The following is an 18978-nucleotide window of genomic DNA, read 5'->3' as shown; positions in this document are numbered from 1 at the left end:
TTGTACATGACAAAATATTATATATAATTTGAATAATACTTAAAAAGTTAATAAATTGCCAATATCTAGTACTTTACCAAAACAATGACACAGAACCAGTGAATCACTACTTACGTAGCACAGTGATGTAAGCTGATGTAACAGCAAAGCCAACATCATTTACTGCCTCGACATAGTACTCCCCTTCATCTTCCAAGAATACCTCTCTGATGGTCAGGATGCTGCGACCTTCCTGAAAGATGATTTCAATGTCTGGTGATGGCAACAACTCTTCATCATCAATAAACCAGTTAACAGTGGGGATGGGATATCCTGTTACAATCACCTCCATTTCAAGAGTTTGTCCTTCTATTACAGTCACCTCTTGTAGCTGTTTAATGAAGACTGGTGCCTGTCTCTCAAGAGTTGTTACCTCCTTGACTGTGGTTTCCTCTTCCTCAGCAATGGTAATGGTCTCCTTGAAAGTAACCTTTGGCCCTGGAGCCTCAATTTCAAGTGTGATGTCCTCCTTTGGAGTAACTTTGGTCATAGTCATGGAAACTTGTTGATCTTTTGGTCTCACTTCTGTTGTAACTGTTTCTTTGAAAATTTTTATGACCTCAGGACCAGGTGCTTCAAGCTCAAGAGTAATTTCTTGTTTAGGGATAATTTCAACCCCAGTCATTGATACTTTCCTGTCCTTTGGTCGATCCTCAATCTCTGTGGTAACAGTTTCTTTGAAGGTCTTAATTACCTCAGGTCCTCCAGCCTCAACAATGACCTCAACTTTTGGGCTTAGTTCAACTCCAATCATGGATATCTTACTGTCACTTGGTTTTGCTTCCACCTCTGTGGAAACAGTCTCAGTGAATGTTTTAGTTACTTGAGGCTGTGCTTTGACCTCAATGGTTACCTCTTCTTTTTGAGTTATTTCAAATCCTGCCAATGACACAGCTTGTTCACTTTCTTTTGAAGCAATGTCAATTTCTGCCTTATAGGTTTCTTTAGGTACTGTTTCTTCAGACACTTCTACTGTAATTTTTTCTTGTGGTTTCTCTTCCTCCTCAATCTCAAGTTCAAGAATTTCCACTGGTTTGGCCTTTGCCAACTCCACTTGAGACTCTGTTACCTCCAGCTGTTCAGGTGTTCCTAGAACAATCTCAACCACACCTGGTTGTTTTACCTGCTCCTCCATTACACCAACTTTATATTGCTGTGGTTGTTCAGTTTCTTGCTTTACAACTTCTTCCAAAACATCTATAACCTCAGTCATGTACACTGGAGTACCTAAGACTTCAGTCACTTCTGATTTCTCCTCAATTTCTTCCTTCACCTCAATTTTGAATTCTTCTGTTTGTCTAGCTTCTGGTTTCTTCAGTTCTGTTTCAACCTCACTTAGCTGGGTGGTTTCTTCTATTGCTACAGTAACAGCTGTAACTTCTGTTTCTGGAACCATTTCTTCTTCAACAGGGGCTTTAAATTCTTCAGGATGATGCACCACAAGGACTTTGAGATCATGTGCAACCTCTTGTGGTTTGGTGATGTCCTCCTCGTCTTTTGTAACTTCTGTAATGGTGGTCTCCTCCACAATTTCAGGAACAGTCTCACTCCTGTATTCTTCAGTTGGTTGCGTCTCAGGCTTTGTCAAATCAATGGCAGTTTCCTCTGGCTTGGTTACCTCAGTTTCAACTTCAGAGACTTCAGCTACCTCTTCATAATCAAATTTTTCTTCTGATATTTCTGTTTTGTATTCCTCTGGTAGCATAGTCGCTGGCTTAACAACTTGAACGGACACATCTTCTGGTTTGGCCACATCAGTAATGACTGCGGATACCTCAGTAACTTCTGGGCTTTCTTTTGCTTCTACCTCAACCTCAGATTTGTATTCTTGTGGTTGTTTAGTCTCTGGTTTCTTAAGCTTGATTGTAACCTCTGCAGACTGGGTTGTTTCCTCTTCTGCAGGAGTCACTAATGTAACTTCTGCTTTTTCAACAGTTTCTTCTAACAATGGGGCTTTAGATTTTTCAGGATGTTCAACCTCAGAGACTATAAGATCAATAGCAACCTCCTGCTGTTTCATGGTGTCTTCCTCAATTTCTGTGACATCTGTAACAGTAGTCTCTTCAATGGATTCAAGAACTGTCTCACTCCTGTATTCTTCAGTTGGTTGTGTCTCTGGCTTCGTCAAATCAATGGCAGTAACCTCTGGCTTGGTTACCTCAGTTTCAAATTCAGCTACTACAGCTACCTCTGCCTGGTCAACCTTATCTTCTGATGTTTCTGATTGGTATTCTTCTGGTAATTTGATCTCTGACATAGCAGTCTGAACAGATACCTCTTCTGTCTTGGCCTTGTCTGCTGGGACAACAGATACTTCAGTAACATCTGGTTTTTCCTTTGTTTCTATCTCAATCTCAGTTTTGTATTCTTCAGGTTGCTGGGCCACTGGTTTCTTAAGCTCAATTTCTACCTCAGCCTGATGTGTGGTTTCCTCTTCTGCAGAAGACACAAACAGAACTTCTGTTTCTTCAACATATTCTTCAGACACTGGAACTTCTGACTCCTCAGGATGAACAACATTAGATGTTCTTAAATCAAGAGTAACCTCCTTCTGTTTTGTTGTGTCTTCCTCGATTTCTGTCACATCTGTGACAGTGGTCTCTTCAACAATCTCAGGAATTGTCTCAGTTCTGTATTTTTCAGTAGGTTGTGATTCTGACTTGGCCAAATCAATAACAATCTCCTCTGGTTTTGTTGCCTCAGTTTCAAATTCTGCTACTTCAGATACATCTGTATGTTCAAACTTTTCTTCTGTGATCTCTGTTTTGTATTCTTCTGGTAGTTTGGTTTCTGGTTTAGTGACTTCGAATGCCACCTCTTCTAGGTTTGCCTCATCAGTCTTGACGTCAGAGACATGAGTGACCTCTGGTTTCTCTTCTTTCTCAGCAACAAAATCAACTGTGTACTTCTCTGGCGATTTTGCTCTGGGTTTGGTCAGTCTAACAGGAATTTCCTCTGGTCTAACCACATCTTCTCCTACAGTAAATTCAGAAACTTCTGGTTGCTCTTCTTTCTCTTCCTCAACTTCTGTCTTATATTCCTGTGGCTGTCTTGTTTCGGGTTTGGTCAAATCTACAATAATTTCTGCAGGTTTGACACTATCACCTTCCACCACTGTAACATCAGTGACTTCAGGTTTCTCAATAGCTTCTATGACAGATTCTGTTTTGAATTCTTTGCCTTGTTCAGGTATAGGTCTCTCCAATTCAATTTTTTCTTCATATGGAGCAATAACCTCCTCCTCTTGAAGTGTGACATCATAGGTGTCTTGCTGTTCAACTTTCTCAATGACTGTATCAGTTTTGTACTCTGAAGGAAACTGAGTCTCTGTCTCTACATATTCCTTTGACACATCTTCTGCTTTAGCTAAATCAAGAACAGCTGCTGCAACAGCTGTTACTTCAGGATGTACAATCACTTCAGCAACTTCCTCTGTCTTGAACTCCTCAATTCCAGCTTCTGGTTGCCTCAATGCTGGCTGTTCCTCTGAAGGTGTAGCTTTCTCTTCCTTGTCAGGGATGACCTCAGAGACTTCAGCTTGTTGAATGGACTCCTGAACAATATCAATTTTGGATTCTTCTGGTTGTTGAAATTCTGGTTGCTCAAATTCAAGCTCCTTAGAAGGTGATACTACCTCCTCTTCAGTAGGTTGTACATCAGTTATCTCTAGTTCCTCAGCCTCCTCTTCAACAGCTACAGCCTGAAACTCTTGAACTTCACTGGACACTGTGGTCTCAGCCTGTTTATGAATGGACAAAATAACTAGTCACATAGCAATATGATAAACACTCATAACTGTTTAAAAAGTGTACATTATGAACCATAATTATACATTTTCAAAAATAATTTATATATCAAAAATATACAATTACAAACTTATTGGGTACATAAAGCAGCATTATCCTTGATTCCTTGAATATTTGTTCATCTACTATTATACTCACAGAAGAAAAAGTGCAGGGCTGTCATACTGCTGAACAACAGGCATTTATAAAGAAGAACATGATTTAACACCCAAAGCTGCAAAGTCAGTACAAAATCAAAATATTGACAATAGTTGAATTATTTATCTGGTGCCTAATGATCAGTGCTCAGTGCCTGGTGACTGACAATTACTATCATCTGACACATCACATTGTAACCAGTCTGGTGACTTGTGACATATACATGCATGCTGTCAGCTGACATACTAACAAGCAATCTTATAAGACTGGTCAGTCAATGTTCATCTTATTGGCAAATCTCTGCTAGGAAAACTAGACTCTAACAATCAATATCCTTTCAATTTAAAACAGGTCTACTCAAGCATAAACAAGAGATGCATGAAACCTTCAGATAGGACATTATTCTGATCGTTGAAAACAGACTAAGACATTGTTTTTCATTTTAGACCTCTACTAACTGGATGAGGGAATAATCTCACTGAACTGGGAACTGGCACCAAAGAAGACACAGGAACACAAGAATTGCGGGTTTTATATAACTGCAACTAAAATAAATTTATAATACTGATACTGCATTAGACCATGTAACACTGTAACAAGACATAACTAATTTGTGCAGATTTAGTGCCATTTTACTTGCCTGTTCAGCTTCGGCTTGAGTGACTTCCTGTGGTACCTCTACAATGATCTCTGCTGCCTCCTCTTCTTCCTCAACCTCAGGTTGTGGATGTACGTGAGATGAGATCTCACGCCTCCTCTCTTCCTGTCGCTGGATCTCTTCCTCCATTTCCTCCTGTAACATAAATTGTTGTAGAAGTGAGCTGTATAAGGGCTTGAATTAAAAATTTGCAAGCTCACATAATGCTGAGTAATTGTGGAAAATTTAATTTGAAATTTTAAGCTCTTGCTTCTTTTTGTAAGTGCTGCATTTTCTAATGACTACAAATCAGTAATCCAACCATCTGTTTGTTTTAACAAAATCAGATGCACAATTTCATGAATGTAAAATCAAGCTTGGCAATGCTTCAATTTCTTTGAGAATAGCTGCTTAGTATACAATACAATACTTTGTATTTACTATTACATCCTGCTAAACATAAAACAGACCAGGGAATAACCATTATGTTTTGTATATGTAAACATTTTAATCACCAAATATAAAAATGTTTCTCCAATATTATTGGACTTTATATCAAATCTGCAAACACTGCAATTGTTATGATCTGTAATGCTTGTGTTTTTGTATGATGGCCAATCCCAGAATATGTATCATGTATTATGCTGACCATCATGTCAAATTAAAATGGGTATTCCTGTTACAAATGTTGCTGTAACTTCAAGTCAGTGAAATGCTTTATTATCTTTTCATTTCTAAATAACCTTTGAAGGTCGAAAGATATAAACAGGACAGTCATAACCATTTATAAAAATGAAAAACAATTCTGCTACACATACAGAGGTTATCTGCTTAAAATGAATGAATAATGGATATATTTCATAGGGCTAAGGGCCTGTTAATTTTAAGGTAGGTCTATTATATTGGAAAAGTGATTGTCGAACTTTAGGTTCTTTTTAATAAATGGAATCCTGGTGTGTACAGGACTGCAAGTATACTGCTGGTGTGTACAGGACTGCAAGTATACTGCTGGTGTGTACAGGACTGCAAGTATACTGCTGTTTAGTGAAGCAGACCTGTGTCTGCATAAGGTTTATAAAATTTTTTTTTAAAAACAATGAACTGCCAACATACAAAATATTTGACTGTTACTTGAAAGTCTGAATTTTTAAATGCCCTCTTTAATAATGGACATATATTACCTTAAAAATTTTGCCTTTTAAGTCTAGCCATTACATTCATTTACATTCCATAATTGATTCAGCTATGAAAAAATACCTATATACATTAAAAACAAAAACAATATCTTCTACAGCTTACTTTGGGAACCATTCAAAGTAATGAAAGCATAAATTTGAGGCAAGCATTAGTTTTGGGTCTATTCAAAATAATGTCAACACAAATTTGAGGCAAGCATTAGTTTTGGGTCTATTCAAAATAATGTCAGCACAAATTTGAGGCAAGCATTAGTTTTGGGTCTATTCAAAATAATGTCACCATAAATTTGAGGCAAGCATTAGTTTTGGGTCTATTCAAAATAATGTCAGCACAAATCTGAGGCAGGCATTACTTGGATGCCAGTAAAGAATCTTTCACAGACATTTTGATATGTCTGATCTTGCATAAGCCCTGTCAACCATAAATAATACTTTTAATTTCATGAAAATGTCTGGATATTATTCAACTGAATATCTTGTAAACAATGCCTTCCATTACCAAATTATACTTTCAAACTTTGCTTCTGTCTGAATAACCACTTTACTAACCTTGAGGCCAGAGAAGACTGAGGTAAGTCGATCCTGTAGCTGTTGCATCTCTTCAAGGACCTGTTTGCTGGCAGAAACCTCAGTGTCAGAGTCAGGCATTCTGTGGGGAGACTGTGTGTCCAGAGAGGACATCATGGACTCGGATGCTTCCTCACTGTCAGGTACATACTCGTAAGCTGTCAACATAAACACTGTGCTTGTGAAATTTATAACGAGAGTTGAATTTAATGTTGTCCATATAACTTTTTAGTTGTGAAATTTATAACAAGAGTTGAATTTAATGTTGTCCATATAACTTTGTAGTTGTGAAATTTATAACGAGTTGAATTTAATGTTGTCCATATAACTTTGTAGTTGTGAAATTTATAACATGAGTTGAATTTAATGTTGTCCATATAACTTTGTAGTTGTGAAATTTATAACAAGAGTTGAATTTAATGTTGTCCATATAACTTTGTAGTTGTGAAATTTATAACATGAGTCGAATTTAATGTTGTTCATATAACTTTGTAGTTGTGAAATTTATAACATGAGTTGAATTTAATGTTGTTCATATAACTTTGTAGTTGTGAAATTTATAACAAGAGTTGAATTTAATGTTGTTCATATAACTTTGTAGTTGTGAAATTTATAACATGAGTTGAATTTAATGTTGTCCATATTTTTTTGTAGTTGTGAAATTTATAACATGAGTTGAATTTAATGTTGTTCATATAACTTTGTAGTTGTGAAATTTATAACAGGGAATTAATTTAATGCTGTCCATATAAACTCTGTCATTTTGACATTTACAACAGGAGTTGAATTTAACTTGTGAACACTTGACAAATGTGAGTAAACGGGTAAATGTTGGCTGAAATCTTAAGCTCTTGGTTGCTTTTGCAACTGCTGCATTTTCCAATGATATAAATATATATATATATATATATATATATATATATATATTGTAAATCATTAATAAAACCCCTTTTTGTATATATTTCTGCAAACACTGATATAAAATATCAAAGAAAGATATCTAAACTTATGTGGTATTGATTCCTTTTCTGGGAGGTGAGGCGTTTAGCATACTACCCTTTGCAGTAACCATTACAAGCTGATCAAGTACAGTATACCAGGGTACAAACACTATGTTTTCAATAATCAGCAGTAGTTTATTTTGCATGCCAAACATTTAATTTATGAATAATGGAAATATTTACAAAATATTATTTGACTTTACATCTGATCTGTTATTATCTCTATTCTTAAGTCTTGCAATGCTTGTATTGTTTTGCAGGTCAATCTCGAACTGCTGTATTGAATATCATAATGACCATCATGTGAAAACATAATGCTTCTTCGTTATACAAATGTTGCTGATTAAACTTCAAGACAGTGAAATGCATTATATTTTTGTTTCTGTATGTCAAAATTTTGATACAAACTTAGACATTGAAACTCCAGTCACTAAGACATATTACACTGAGCAATCAAAGAACCTATCTAATGGACATGAGAGAGTACGTGTATTAATACATCACTAAGACATATTACACTGAGCAATCAAAGAACCTGTCTAATGGACATGAGAGTATTAATATATCACTAAGACATATTACACTGACCAATCAAAGAACCTGTCTAATGGACATGAGAGTATTAATACATCACTAAGACATATTACACTGAGCAATCAAAGAACCTGTCTAATGGACATGAGAGTATTAATATATCACTAAGACATATTATACTGACCAATCAAAGAACCTGTCTAATGGACATGAGAGTATTAATATATCACTAAGACATATTACACTGACCAATCAAAGAACCTGTCTAATGGACATGAGAGTATTAATACACCACTTAACTGTCAATACTGCTTAAAATAGTTATCATTTTTACCAAGATGGTTACTGGACAAGATTTATATTGCAAAACAGTTTCTTTAGTGTGCAGTCTTATGAATGAAGCTAAAAACAAAACCAATTAAATCAACAAGGCATGTTTTCTGTATAGTAATTATTTGCAACTGGACATTTAAATAGTCAATGATAAGAATCATTTGTGAATCTTCGACCTTAAAACTGAAATGATATCATGAAGCACAAAACTATTAAACACATTCTATATAACTATCAGGAAGGGTTTGAACTTTAAAGATTATAGTTTGAATTTCTACAGAAAGTCCTTTTTACATGTGCTATATCAAAAGTAGGTCAGCAAATTCAGTATCCCAAAAACACTAAAAGGAAAGTGAATGGTAAAAATGTCAACGGGAGCCTGGGGAAATGAGTACCTATCCACTGATAATAATCCGGAAAAATAGGTACGTACCCAATGATAATAATCCGGGAAAATAGGTACCAAACCACTGATAATAATACGGGTAAATAAGTACCTGCCCACTGATAATAATTCAGGTAAATAGGTACCTGCCCATTAATAATAATCTGGATAAATAGGTACCTGCCCACTGGTAATAAACCAGGTAAATAGGTACCTGCCCAATGATAATAAACCAGGTAAATAGGTACCTGTGCACTGATAATAATCTGGGTAAATAGGTACCTGCCCACTGATAATAATCCAGGTAAATAGGTACCTGCCCACTGATAATAATCCGGGTAAATAAGTACCTGCCCAATGATAATAATCTGGCTAAATATGTACCTGCCCATTGATAATAATCTGGGTATATAGGTACCTGCCTGTTGATAACAATCTGGGTAAACAGGTACCTGCCTGTTGATAATAATCCTGGTAAATAGGTACCTGCCAGTTGATAATAATCCTGGTAAATAGGTATGTACCTGTTGATAATAATCCGGGTAAATAGGTACCTGCCCATTGATAATAATCTGGTTAATAAATCTGGCAACTACATACCAGTTAAAAATTGAAAAAGGAAAAAACCCAACATGTTTCTAAGTTATGATCAAAGACACCAGAAGGAAGGGAGACACATAATAACAATTACAGTCTGAGGTTCGTATTGTGGGACTATTGGCTGCTGCTCATTTATTCATCATTAGACCTCCTTCTAATTTCCTTATTTTCCATTCAAAGTAACATTTCATGTGATAAGAATTTTAATTGCAGATCCAGATAAGTAGCAAAAGTAAATGTACATTTTTCATACAGTTTTCGGTAATTCTGGCAAGCAATATACAGAATGTTTTTTTAATGCTCAAATTATGCTTTTTGCCACTAACATTAGTAATAATTATCCTTATACCTCTCTTGGGGGTTGGCATGTGTGACCCTACAACAAAGCAGCTCAGGTTCACATTTAATACAATTTCCCAGGTAACCAATCGTTAGGACTGACAGGTATCTGGTAGAAGTTTCCTAAAATTTTGACATCTCTAAGGACTGGAAGGTTGGGATTCAACTTTAAGAAAGAAAATTTTCCCAAAAATGTTAGCAATCCTATCTATAAAGGTCTTCATAAAAATGGCCTAATGAATTTAAACCATGACTTTATACAAACTGATCGAGGATCTCTCCAAGAACAAACTGATCTGAGATTCTCTCCAACGACAGATCGATCTAGGTTCTCTCCAACCACAAATTAATCTAGATTCTCTCCAACTAATTGATCTAGGTTCAATCCAATTACAAACTGATCTAACATCTCTCCAATTACAAACTGATTTCTCCAACTAAAACTGATCTCGGTTCTCTCCAACTACAAACTGCTCTAGGTTCTCTCCAACTAAAACTGATCTAGGTTCTCTCCAACTACAAACTGATCTAGGTTTTCTCCAACTACAAACTGATCTAGGTTCTCTCCAACTACAAACTGATCTAGGTTCTCTCCAACTACAAACTGCTCTAGCTTCAATCCAATTACAAAATGATAAGAGGTTCTCTCCAATTATGTATCCAGTAAATGGATTTTGAAATTAGAAACTTATCTAGATTCTCTTTGACTACAAACTAATTTAGGTTTTCTCCAACTAAAAAACTGATCTAGGTTTGATCCAACTACAAACTAATCTAGGTTTTCTCCAACAAAAACACTGATCAAAGCTCTCTCCAACTATACACAGATCTAAGATCTCTCCACTATACAAACAGAACTAGGATCTTTCCAACTACAAACTGATCTAGGTTTGATCCAACTACAACTTATCCTGGTTCAATCCAACTACAAACTGATCTAGGTTCAATCCAACTACAAACTGGTCTACTACAAATTGATCTAGGTCCAATCCAATTACAAACTTATCTAGTTTCCCTCCAACTATAAAATCATCTGGATTTTCTCCAACTACAAACTGATTTTGGATCTCTAAAACTACAAACGATCTAAGCTCAATCCAACTAAAAACTGATCTAGGATCTCTCCAAATAAAAAATGATATAGGTTCAATTAAATTACAAACTAATTTACTGTAGGTTCTCTCCTACTACAAACTGATCTAGGTTCTCTCCAACCACAAACTGATCCAGGATATCTAAAACTACAAAGTGATCGATGTTCTCTCCAACTACCAACTGATCTAGGTTCAATCCAGTTACAAACTGAATTAGGTTCTCTACAACTACAAAACGATCAAGGTTTAATCCAACTATAAACTGATACAGGTTCATCCAATTACAAACTGATCTAGGTTCTCTACAACTACAAAATGATCTAGGTTCTCTCCAACCATAAATTGATCTAGGATATCTAAAACAACAAACTGATCAATGTTCTTTCCAACTGCTAACTGATCTAGGTTCAGTCAAGTTACAAACTGAATTGGGTTCTCTACAACTTCAAACTGATCTAGGTTTGATCCAACTACAAAATGATCTAGGTTTGATCCAGTTACAAACTGATCTAGGTTCTCTCCAACAAGAAACTGTTCTAGGTTTGATCCAACTGTAAACTGACCGAGCTTCTCTCTAACTATAAACGGGGCCCCGAGTGGCCGAGTGGTCTAAAGCGCTCTTCGTTACGGATCACTGCCATATCACCTCTGTCTGCGTGGGTTCGAGTCTTGGATTCGACTAATGTGGGTATGAGAGAAAGCTTGCCAGTAGCTTCTCATGGGCCGGTGGTTCTTTCTGGGATATTCCCGAGTTCTTCCTCCACCATTAATACTGGCCGCCATGTATAGCCTATCGTGTGCTGAAAAATGGTGTTAAACCCTACAACAACAACAACAACAACAAAAACTCTAACTATAAACTGATCAAAGTCTGATCCAATTACAAATTGATAAGAGGTTCTCCAATTATGTATTCTGTAAATGAATTTTGATTTTTTTTTAGCATTTTCAATTATCATGTGTATGGGGTCAATTAGAAGCAAAATGTAAACCATACTTTAGTAGGATAACATATCCATTTTGTGTTCTGGATCCTGAAAGTTTTGATAATCAATGAATAAATTCCTGTAGTAAAAATCTTTTCTTTGCTACTGTACATCTACATTAAAATAATCTTTTCAAGCCTTGACACTGATCAGTTATTACTCTCTGTATGCAAATTCAAATCTTTCTACTTATGGACAATCCAAGTTCTTTTAATACACTCAGAAAAGGAAGAGAGCACATATTCTGTATCAACATGCCTGTAATATGGCTTAACCAATAATGATGATGATAAATATCCCATTTTATAAAAAAAGATGATGGCTTAAAGATCTTAAACAATTACTATGTGTCATCAAAAAAAACAACAACTACACATCATACTCACATTCCACTTCCAGAGTGGCTCTGGTAATGGCCTTGCCAAGTGGATTAGTGGCTTCACATCTGTACTCTCCTGCATCTTGAGGGAAAACTTCCACAATCAGCAGGGTGCAAGTACCTGATTCTGTGTCATATGTCAATCTAAAGTCCTGGTTTTCTGCAATAGGTTTGTCATCATGGAACCAGTAGATATCAGGCATGGGTGATCCAGTGACCTCACAACGGAACTTAGCCTCTTCTCCATCCATGACTTTGAGAGAGGTTAATCCCCAAACAAACTCAGGAGCACCTTCAACAGTTTCAAAGCCATCAAAGATCTCCTCTGTTGTAAGTGCTGTAAGTTCAACCTGTTTGGGAATTTCAGGTTTCTGTTCTTTTGGTCTTGTTATCTGAAATTGAACTTCTTTAAGTTCCTTTGGTTTTCCTTTCAAATCAAGAGTAACCTCTGCTTTGTGAGTTTCCTCTGGAGATATTTCTATCACTTCCTCTACAACCTCTTTCTTCTCTTCTATTATTTCAACCTCTAATTGCTCAGTGACCTGTTTTTCCTCTTCTGGTTTTGCAGAAATCTGGAGCTGAACTTCTGATATTTCTTGAGGTCGGCCTTTCAAATCAAGAGTGATTTCTTCTTTGTGAGTTTCCTCAGGGGATATTGCTACTGATTCCTCAACAAGTTCTTTCTTCTTTTGTGTAATTTCAATCTCAAATTTCTCAATGACCTGTTGTATTTCCTCTTCTGGTTTTGTAGAAATCTGGAGCTGAACTTCTGATATTTCTTGAGGTCGGCCTTTCAAATCAAGAGTGATTTCTTCTTTGTGAGTTTCCTCAGGGGATATTGCTACTGATTCCTCAACAAGTTCTTTCTTCTCTTGTGTAATTTCAACCTCAAATTTCTCAATGACCTGTTGTATTTCCTCTTCTGGTTTTGTAGAAATCTGGAGCTGAACTTCTGATATTTCTTGAGGTCGGCCTTTCAAATCAAGAGTGATTTCTTCTTTGTGAGTTTCCTCAGGGGATATTGTTACTGATTCCTCAACAAGTTCTTTCTTCTTTTGTGTAATTTCAATCTCAAATTTCTCAATGACCTGTTGCATTTCCTCTTCTGGTTTTCTAGAAATCTGGAGCTGAACTTCTGATATTTCTTGAGGTCGGCCTTTCAAATCAAGAGTGATTTCTTCTTTGTGAGTTTCCTCAGGGGATATTGCTACTGATTCCTCAACAAGTTCTTTCTTCTCTTGTGTAATTTCAACCTCAAATTTCTCAATGACCTGTTGCATTTCCTCTTCTGGTTTTGTAGAAATCTGGAGCTGAACTTCTGATATTTCTTGAGGTCGGCCTTTCAAATCAAGAGTGATTTCTTCTTTGTGAGTTTCCTCAGGGGATATTGCTACTGATTCCTCAACAAGTTCTTTCTTCTCTTGTGTAATTTCAACCTCAAATTTCTCAATGACCTGTTGTATTTCCTCTTCTGGTTTTGTAGAAATCTGGAGCTGAACTTCTGATATTTCTTGAGGTCGGCCTTTCAAATCAAGAGTGATTTCTTCTTTGTGCATTTCCTCAGGGGATATTGCTACTGATTCCTCAACAAGCTCTTTCTTCACTTGTGTGATTTCAACCTCAAATGTCTCAGTGACATGTGGTTTTTCTTTTCCTGGTTTTGTTGTAATCTGTAGTTGAACTTCAGCTAGTTCCTGGGGTTTTTCTTTCAAATCAAGTGTAATCTCCTCTTTATGAGTTTCCTCAGGTGCTGTCTGAATCTCCTCAGTAGTCACTACCATCTCTGCATATTTTTGTTCTTCTGGTACAGGAACTTCCAACTGAACTTGAACAGGTTTCTTCTCAATATCCAGAGTGACTTCTTCTTTATGGACTTCCACTGATTCAGGGAGTTCAAAAGTGATTTCTTCTCTCACCTCTGAGATCTGATCCACCTGTCTTGTTAATTCAACCTCCGGGACTTCTTTCTCAGTATCGATTTGAATCATTATCTTAACCTCTTCAACTGGTCTTTCTTGAATCTGAAGGGTTGTTTCCTTTCTCTCTGGAGCAACTTCTTCTGCAATATGAACAACTTCTTTGACAACCTCAGTTACTTGTTCTATTTGCTTCACTACCTCGGTGACAGGTGCCCCTTTTGGTACGATCTCTAATGTGAAAGACACATCTTCAGTTGGCTTCTCTTCTGTTTGCACAGTAATTTCCTCAACTCGAATTTCTGTGGATTCTGGAAGGGTGTGTAAGGTATCCTCTGTAACTTCAGTTGTGTCAGTCTTGGTAATTTCTTCTACAATAGTAATTTCCTTCTCCTGGATATCAATGGAAAACTCTATCTCTTCTTCTGGCATCTCCTCAACCTGCAGTGTAATTTCTTTCGGCTGAGTGTCTTCTATCTCTGGAAGATGGATGACTTCTGTAACAGTCTCTGTCTCTGAGATATGCTCTGTCTCTCGTGTTTCTTCAGTTTCTGCAACTTGCTTCTCAGAAGGTTGAATCTGAAAAAGTAGTTGAACCTCTTCTTGGGATTTTCCTTTGATATCAATGGTAAATTCCTCTTTATAGGTCTCCTGTGCCTCTGATATTTTTTCCTGTGTGAAAGTCTTTTTGGTAACCTCTTCAGTTCTGGCAACTTCTGTCACCTCTGGAACCTTTTCAATTGGCACTTCAACCTTCTTTTCTTCAGGCTTCTTCATGACTTCAATGGTTTCCCTCTCTGTAACTTCTATCACTGTTTCAGGGGCCCTAGTTTCAACCTCTGGTTTGGGCTTGACAGTAATTGTCTCCCTTTCCATCACCTCTTCTGGCTGAAGGGGTGCAGGAGTTTCAGTCTCTATTTGGGTAACCTCTATTGTCTCTCTCTCAGTGACAATAGTGGGTTGTTCTGGAGCTTCAACTTCTACTTCAGCTGTGACTTCCTCCTGGAGAGGTTTCTCTTCTTTTACTTGTACCTCAAATATCACCTCCTTAGGCTTATCTTTGATGTCAAGAGAAACTTCCTCAGCATGTCTTTCAGCAAGTTCTTTCCTGATTTCAGTGGTAATTATCTGGGTCTCTCTCTTAACTTCTTCTGTGAATGGAATTTCCATTTGGACATCTTTTGGTTTTTCTTCTTCAGGAACCTTCTTTTGTTTCTCTTTAATTATTACATCTTTGGCCTCCTCAATTTGTTCATCAACAGGTCTTGAAACCTCTACCATGGCTTCAGGCTGCTTGAGATTAATCTGTGTAGATGTTACTTCAGGGGCAGGAACGAATATTTCAGTCTGTTTTGCTTTCTGTTGCATTGTTGCCTCCTGAATTTCTACCTCAATTCTCTGTGTTGGTTTTCGAACCTCTTCAATGGTTATCTCCTTTGTCACTTCAGTCATCTTCTCTTTTGGTAAAGTAACATGAAATTCAACCTCTTCTGGATGAGTGTCCCTTGCAATTTCTATTGTCATTTTGTGTGTTTCTATGGGCCCTACTTCTTCAAGAGCTGCCACACGAATGTCTTTTATAACTGAAGTAGTTTTCTCAGATACTCCAGACAGAAAATCTTCTGGCTTAGGTTTCTCTGGAACCTTGACAGTCAGTGAAATTGGCTGCATTTCTTCCCCTTTCCTGTAAGTTACCACAGTTGTTCTAACTTCATCACCTTCAATGACTTCAGGCACCTCTGGTTGCTCCGATATGTCACTAGTGACCTGTATATAGGTGGTTGTCTCATGGACAGCTGTGGTGGTTGTTACAACAACTGATGTGGATGGTACAGCAACTGTTGTCCTAGGAACTTCAAAGTGGATTTCTACTGGTTGCTGCTTCTGGGGTTTTCCTTCAACTTGGATTGTCTCAGTGAAACTTGTCTCTTTTGGCAGGACAAGTTGTTTTGGTTTCTGATCAATTGTAATTGTCTGAGTATATCTCGATTCTTCTGTGACCACAGGCATAGGTTGTGGCTGGAGATGAACTGTCTCTGTAAAGCGAGCCTCTTCTACTTTGTCTGGTTTTCTATCATGCTGAATTTCAATGGTTTCACGGAATTTCTCTTCAGCTGGACCTTCCTCTTCTGGACCTACAAGAAAACAAACGCCTTACATATCCATGTCAGTGTTGTACTTCAAGTCTTTGTCAATTTTACTTATCACTATTTCACAGCAATGCATATTTTACTGGATTCTTTATTGCAGACGTACTGTGAGGTATTTAAATTTGGTTTATTCATGTTAGAGTTTTTATTTTAAAAGAATTTATATCTTGCTGCATAAGCAAATATACTTTTTTGCATCTGAATGTCAGATCTGCACCATTTACATTAAGGACAATTTAGACATCACTAGAAGTCTTTTGGAGCAAATTCCATGTTATAATGATAATCCATTCTAGGGAAGTAGTGACTACAAGATTTTAACTACATTCATCATGGCAGCTATACTGGTTGTATGACCGGCAACCTTTTCAATTTAAGATCAACTAGATATCATAAAAAGTGAAAACCTCATGTTAACATAGTATTCCATTCCAGAGTAGAGATAAGTTAACATTATTTTCAAGCTAGCAAACATGGTAGCCTTCCTGAGGATTGATTATTTTCATTTAGAACCAAGTATAATAACAATAATAATAATGAGGACTTTGTATAGCTCCTAATCTTTAGAAGCTGTAAGCACTATAAGATAAAAAACATATATAATGATATGATTACAAAATCAAATACAATGAAATTAGAAAACATAAAAAACATGCTGAGAATATTTAAGGTAGGAAACATTATGAGGTCTTTAAGTTTGTTCTTGCAGTTGAAAAAAGTGAGTTAAGTGAGTATCAAAACTCGTCTGATGAAAATCCCAGGTCAAAGTCACTATCCCTTTAAGAGGAGTAGCTAAAAAAAGTTTTTCAAGATAGCCAAACACTGGATGTCAGATCATTACCATTTTAATTTAAGTTCAACAAGTCTTTTAATGAAAACCACCTGATGACATGGCCATTCTTTCATGATGTTTAAGATGGCCATTGATGTAGCCATATTGACTCGAGATCAACATTACTTTCTTTAAGAGCAACTAGACATCATAGGAAGCCTTTTGGCAAAAACTCCAGTTCAAGGTAACTGTTCAAGAGTTGAGTTAAATATATTTTCTAGATGGCTGCTATAGTGGCCATACTGGATGTTCAATCAGCACCATGTTTATTCAGGTCCAAGCCGACCTCATTAGAAGTCTTTTAGTGAATGTCTCATGTTACTATGACAATCCATTCTGAATGAGCAGCAATGACAATATTTATGGATGTCCGATCAGCACTATGTTCATTTAAGACCAGCTGGATATCTTATGAAGTCTTTGGTGAAAACCCCATACCAATATAACTTTTTGTTGACAAGCTGCAGCAAAAGGATTTTCAAGATGGTTGCCATTGTATCCATATTGAACTTCAAATCAGCAACATTTTTATTTTAGAAAAACAAGACACCATAACTAGTCTTTCTGCGAAAATCCTAAGCCAATATGCCATACATGTAGACACAAGATTTTCAAGATGGCCACTGTGGTTGCCATAATGGACCTCAGATTGGCATAATTTTCATTTAGAACCAACTAGACGTTGTAAGTGTGTTATTTTCAACCCCATGTTGATTTAACCATCCATTTAGGAGGAGTAGCAATAACAAGATTTTTAAGAAGGCTACCATAGTGACCATACTGATGTCAGATCTGCAACATTTTCATTTAGCACAAACTGGACATCATACATATTTATTTTAATGAAATCCCCACGCTGATATGACAATCCACTTTTTTCCCCACTTTTGTGTGAATTGCATCAATAAGCTTCATATTTAAAGTATCTGACACTGCAGCTTTGTACTAGTTTTAGCATGGGTAAATAAAATAGGAAGAAAAATACAAAAATATAATGTAGTTTTCAAACTGATTGTGCATGGTTGTTTTGGTCAGGGGCATTAAAACAGCCTGATAGTAAACCAAAGTTTCACTCACCAACTACTGTCAGTCTAGATGTTGTGATGGTTTCTCCATATTTGTTACGAGCCACACATGTGTACTCCCCTTCATCTTCTGGGAACACTTCTATGATGATCAGAGTTGTCTCCCCTATCTCATAGTTGATTGTGATTTGAAAGTCTGTGCTGGGTTGTATTTCCTGGCCATTATGGAACCAGCGAATTCGGGGCTGGGGTTGGCCTTGGAAGCGAACTCTAAATATGACCTGTTCACCATCTTTGACTGTCTTGGATTTCATGAGCTCTGTGAATTCTGGTGCAAAGCCCTCCTCTTCATCTTCACTTGTTGGGGCAAAGTCAGATTCAAAGATTGGCTTCTTGGGAATTGTATCCTCTTCCTCAGATGTATACTGAGGTTTGATCTCCTCTTGAGGGCTAATCACAAACTCAACTTTCTTTACAGCTGTAGAAGAAAATATCAATACTTAGTTAAACCTTTGTTGTTTGTTGCTTAATTACAATCAAATTATTACAACTTAGCTTTTCATTCCTGCAAATGTTTTTTATAAATCTTTATTTAGACAACTAAACTCCAGAGCTCCAGATAACAACTTAATAAATTGGGTATTTTACTCATTTGTTTAAAATTCATTGCATTTTCTGAACTCTGATGGAGTACTTGTTGGCACTGCAATACACAAACACAATGCAAGACTGAGCCTTCATCATCAAGATGTTGTTCATATCTTTTTGCATGAAGACACATTTGTAGATCTGTTGTGAGTGTTCTCACTGTGATCAAGTACAATGATTTCAACCACACATAGACTGGTGTCATAGTTTAAACTGGTGAAATAAGCCACTGTAAAACTGGGATTTTGTTTAAGCAAGAGAAATGCAATGTCAACTTTGAACTAAATGCTTAAAATTATGCTTTAAATAATTTGTTTGCACAAAATATGCAGAGATACTGATTATCGAAAACTCCTAAAGAAAAGAATGTTTT

General features: G+C 36.6%; 1 protein-coding gene across 38 annotated transcripts in view; it reads right to left on the bottom strand.

Moving 5' to 3' along the window:
- Positions 1-18978, bottom strand: part of LOC149789875 (uncharacterized) — a 704306-nt gene that overhangs the window by 484983 nt on the left and 200345 nt on the right. For all 38 annotated transcript variants that reach the window (XR_016423748.1, XM_089971883.1, XM_089971882.1 and 35 more), the window contains 5 exons: positions 18010-18435; positions 12042-16085; positions 6366-6541; positions 4624-4776; positions 115-3778 (listed from right to left, as the gene is read on the bottom strand). Coding sequence is in view for 37 of the 38 variants with exons in the window: in XM_089971883.1 (XP_089828009.1) it covers positions 115-3778; positions 4624-4776; positions 6366-6541; positions 12042-16085; positions 18010-18435 (8463 nt within the window). In the remaining variant the exon portion in view is untranslated. The remainder of the gene's footprint in view (positions 1-114; positions 3779-4623; positions 4777-6365; positions 6542-12041; positions 16086-18009; positions 18436-18978) is intronic.

Source organism: Sinohyriopsis cumingii, chromosome 10, assembly GCF_028554795.1.
Source record: "Sinohyriopsis cumingii isolate HCF-2022 chromosome 10, ASM2855479v2, whole genome shotgun sequence".
NCBI classification, from domain to species: domain Eukaryota; kingdom Metazoa; phylum Mollusca; class Bivalvia; order Unionida; family Unionidae; genus Sinohyriopsis; species Sinohyriopsis cumingii.
Note: the sequence above shows the minus strand (reverse complement) of the source record. Positions and strands in the feature narration are given on the sequence as shown.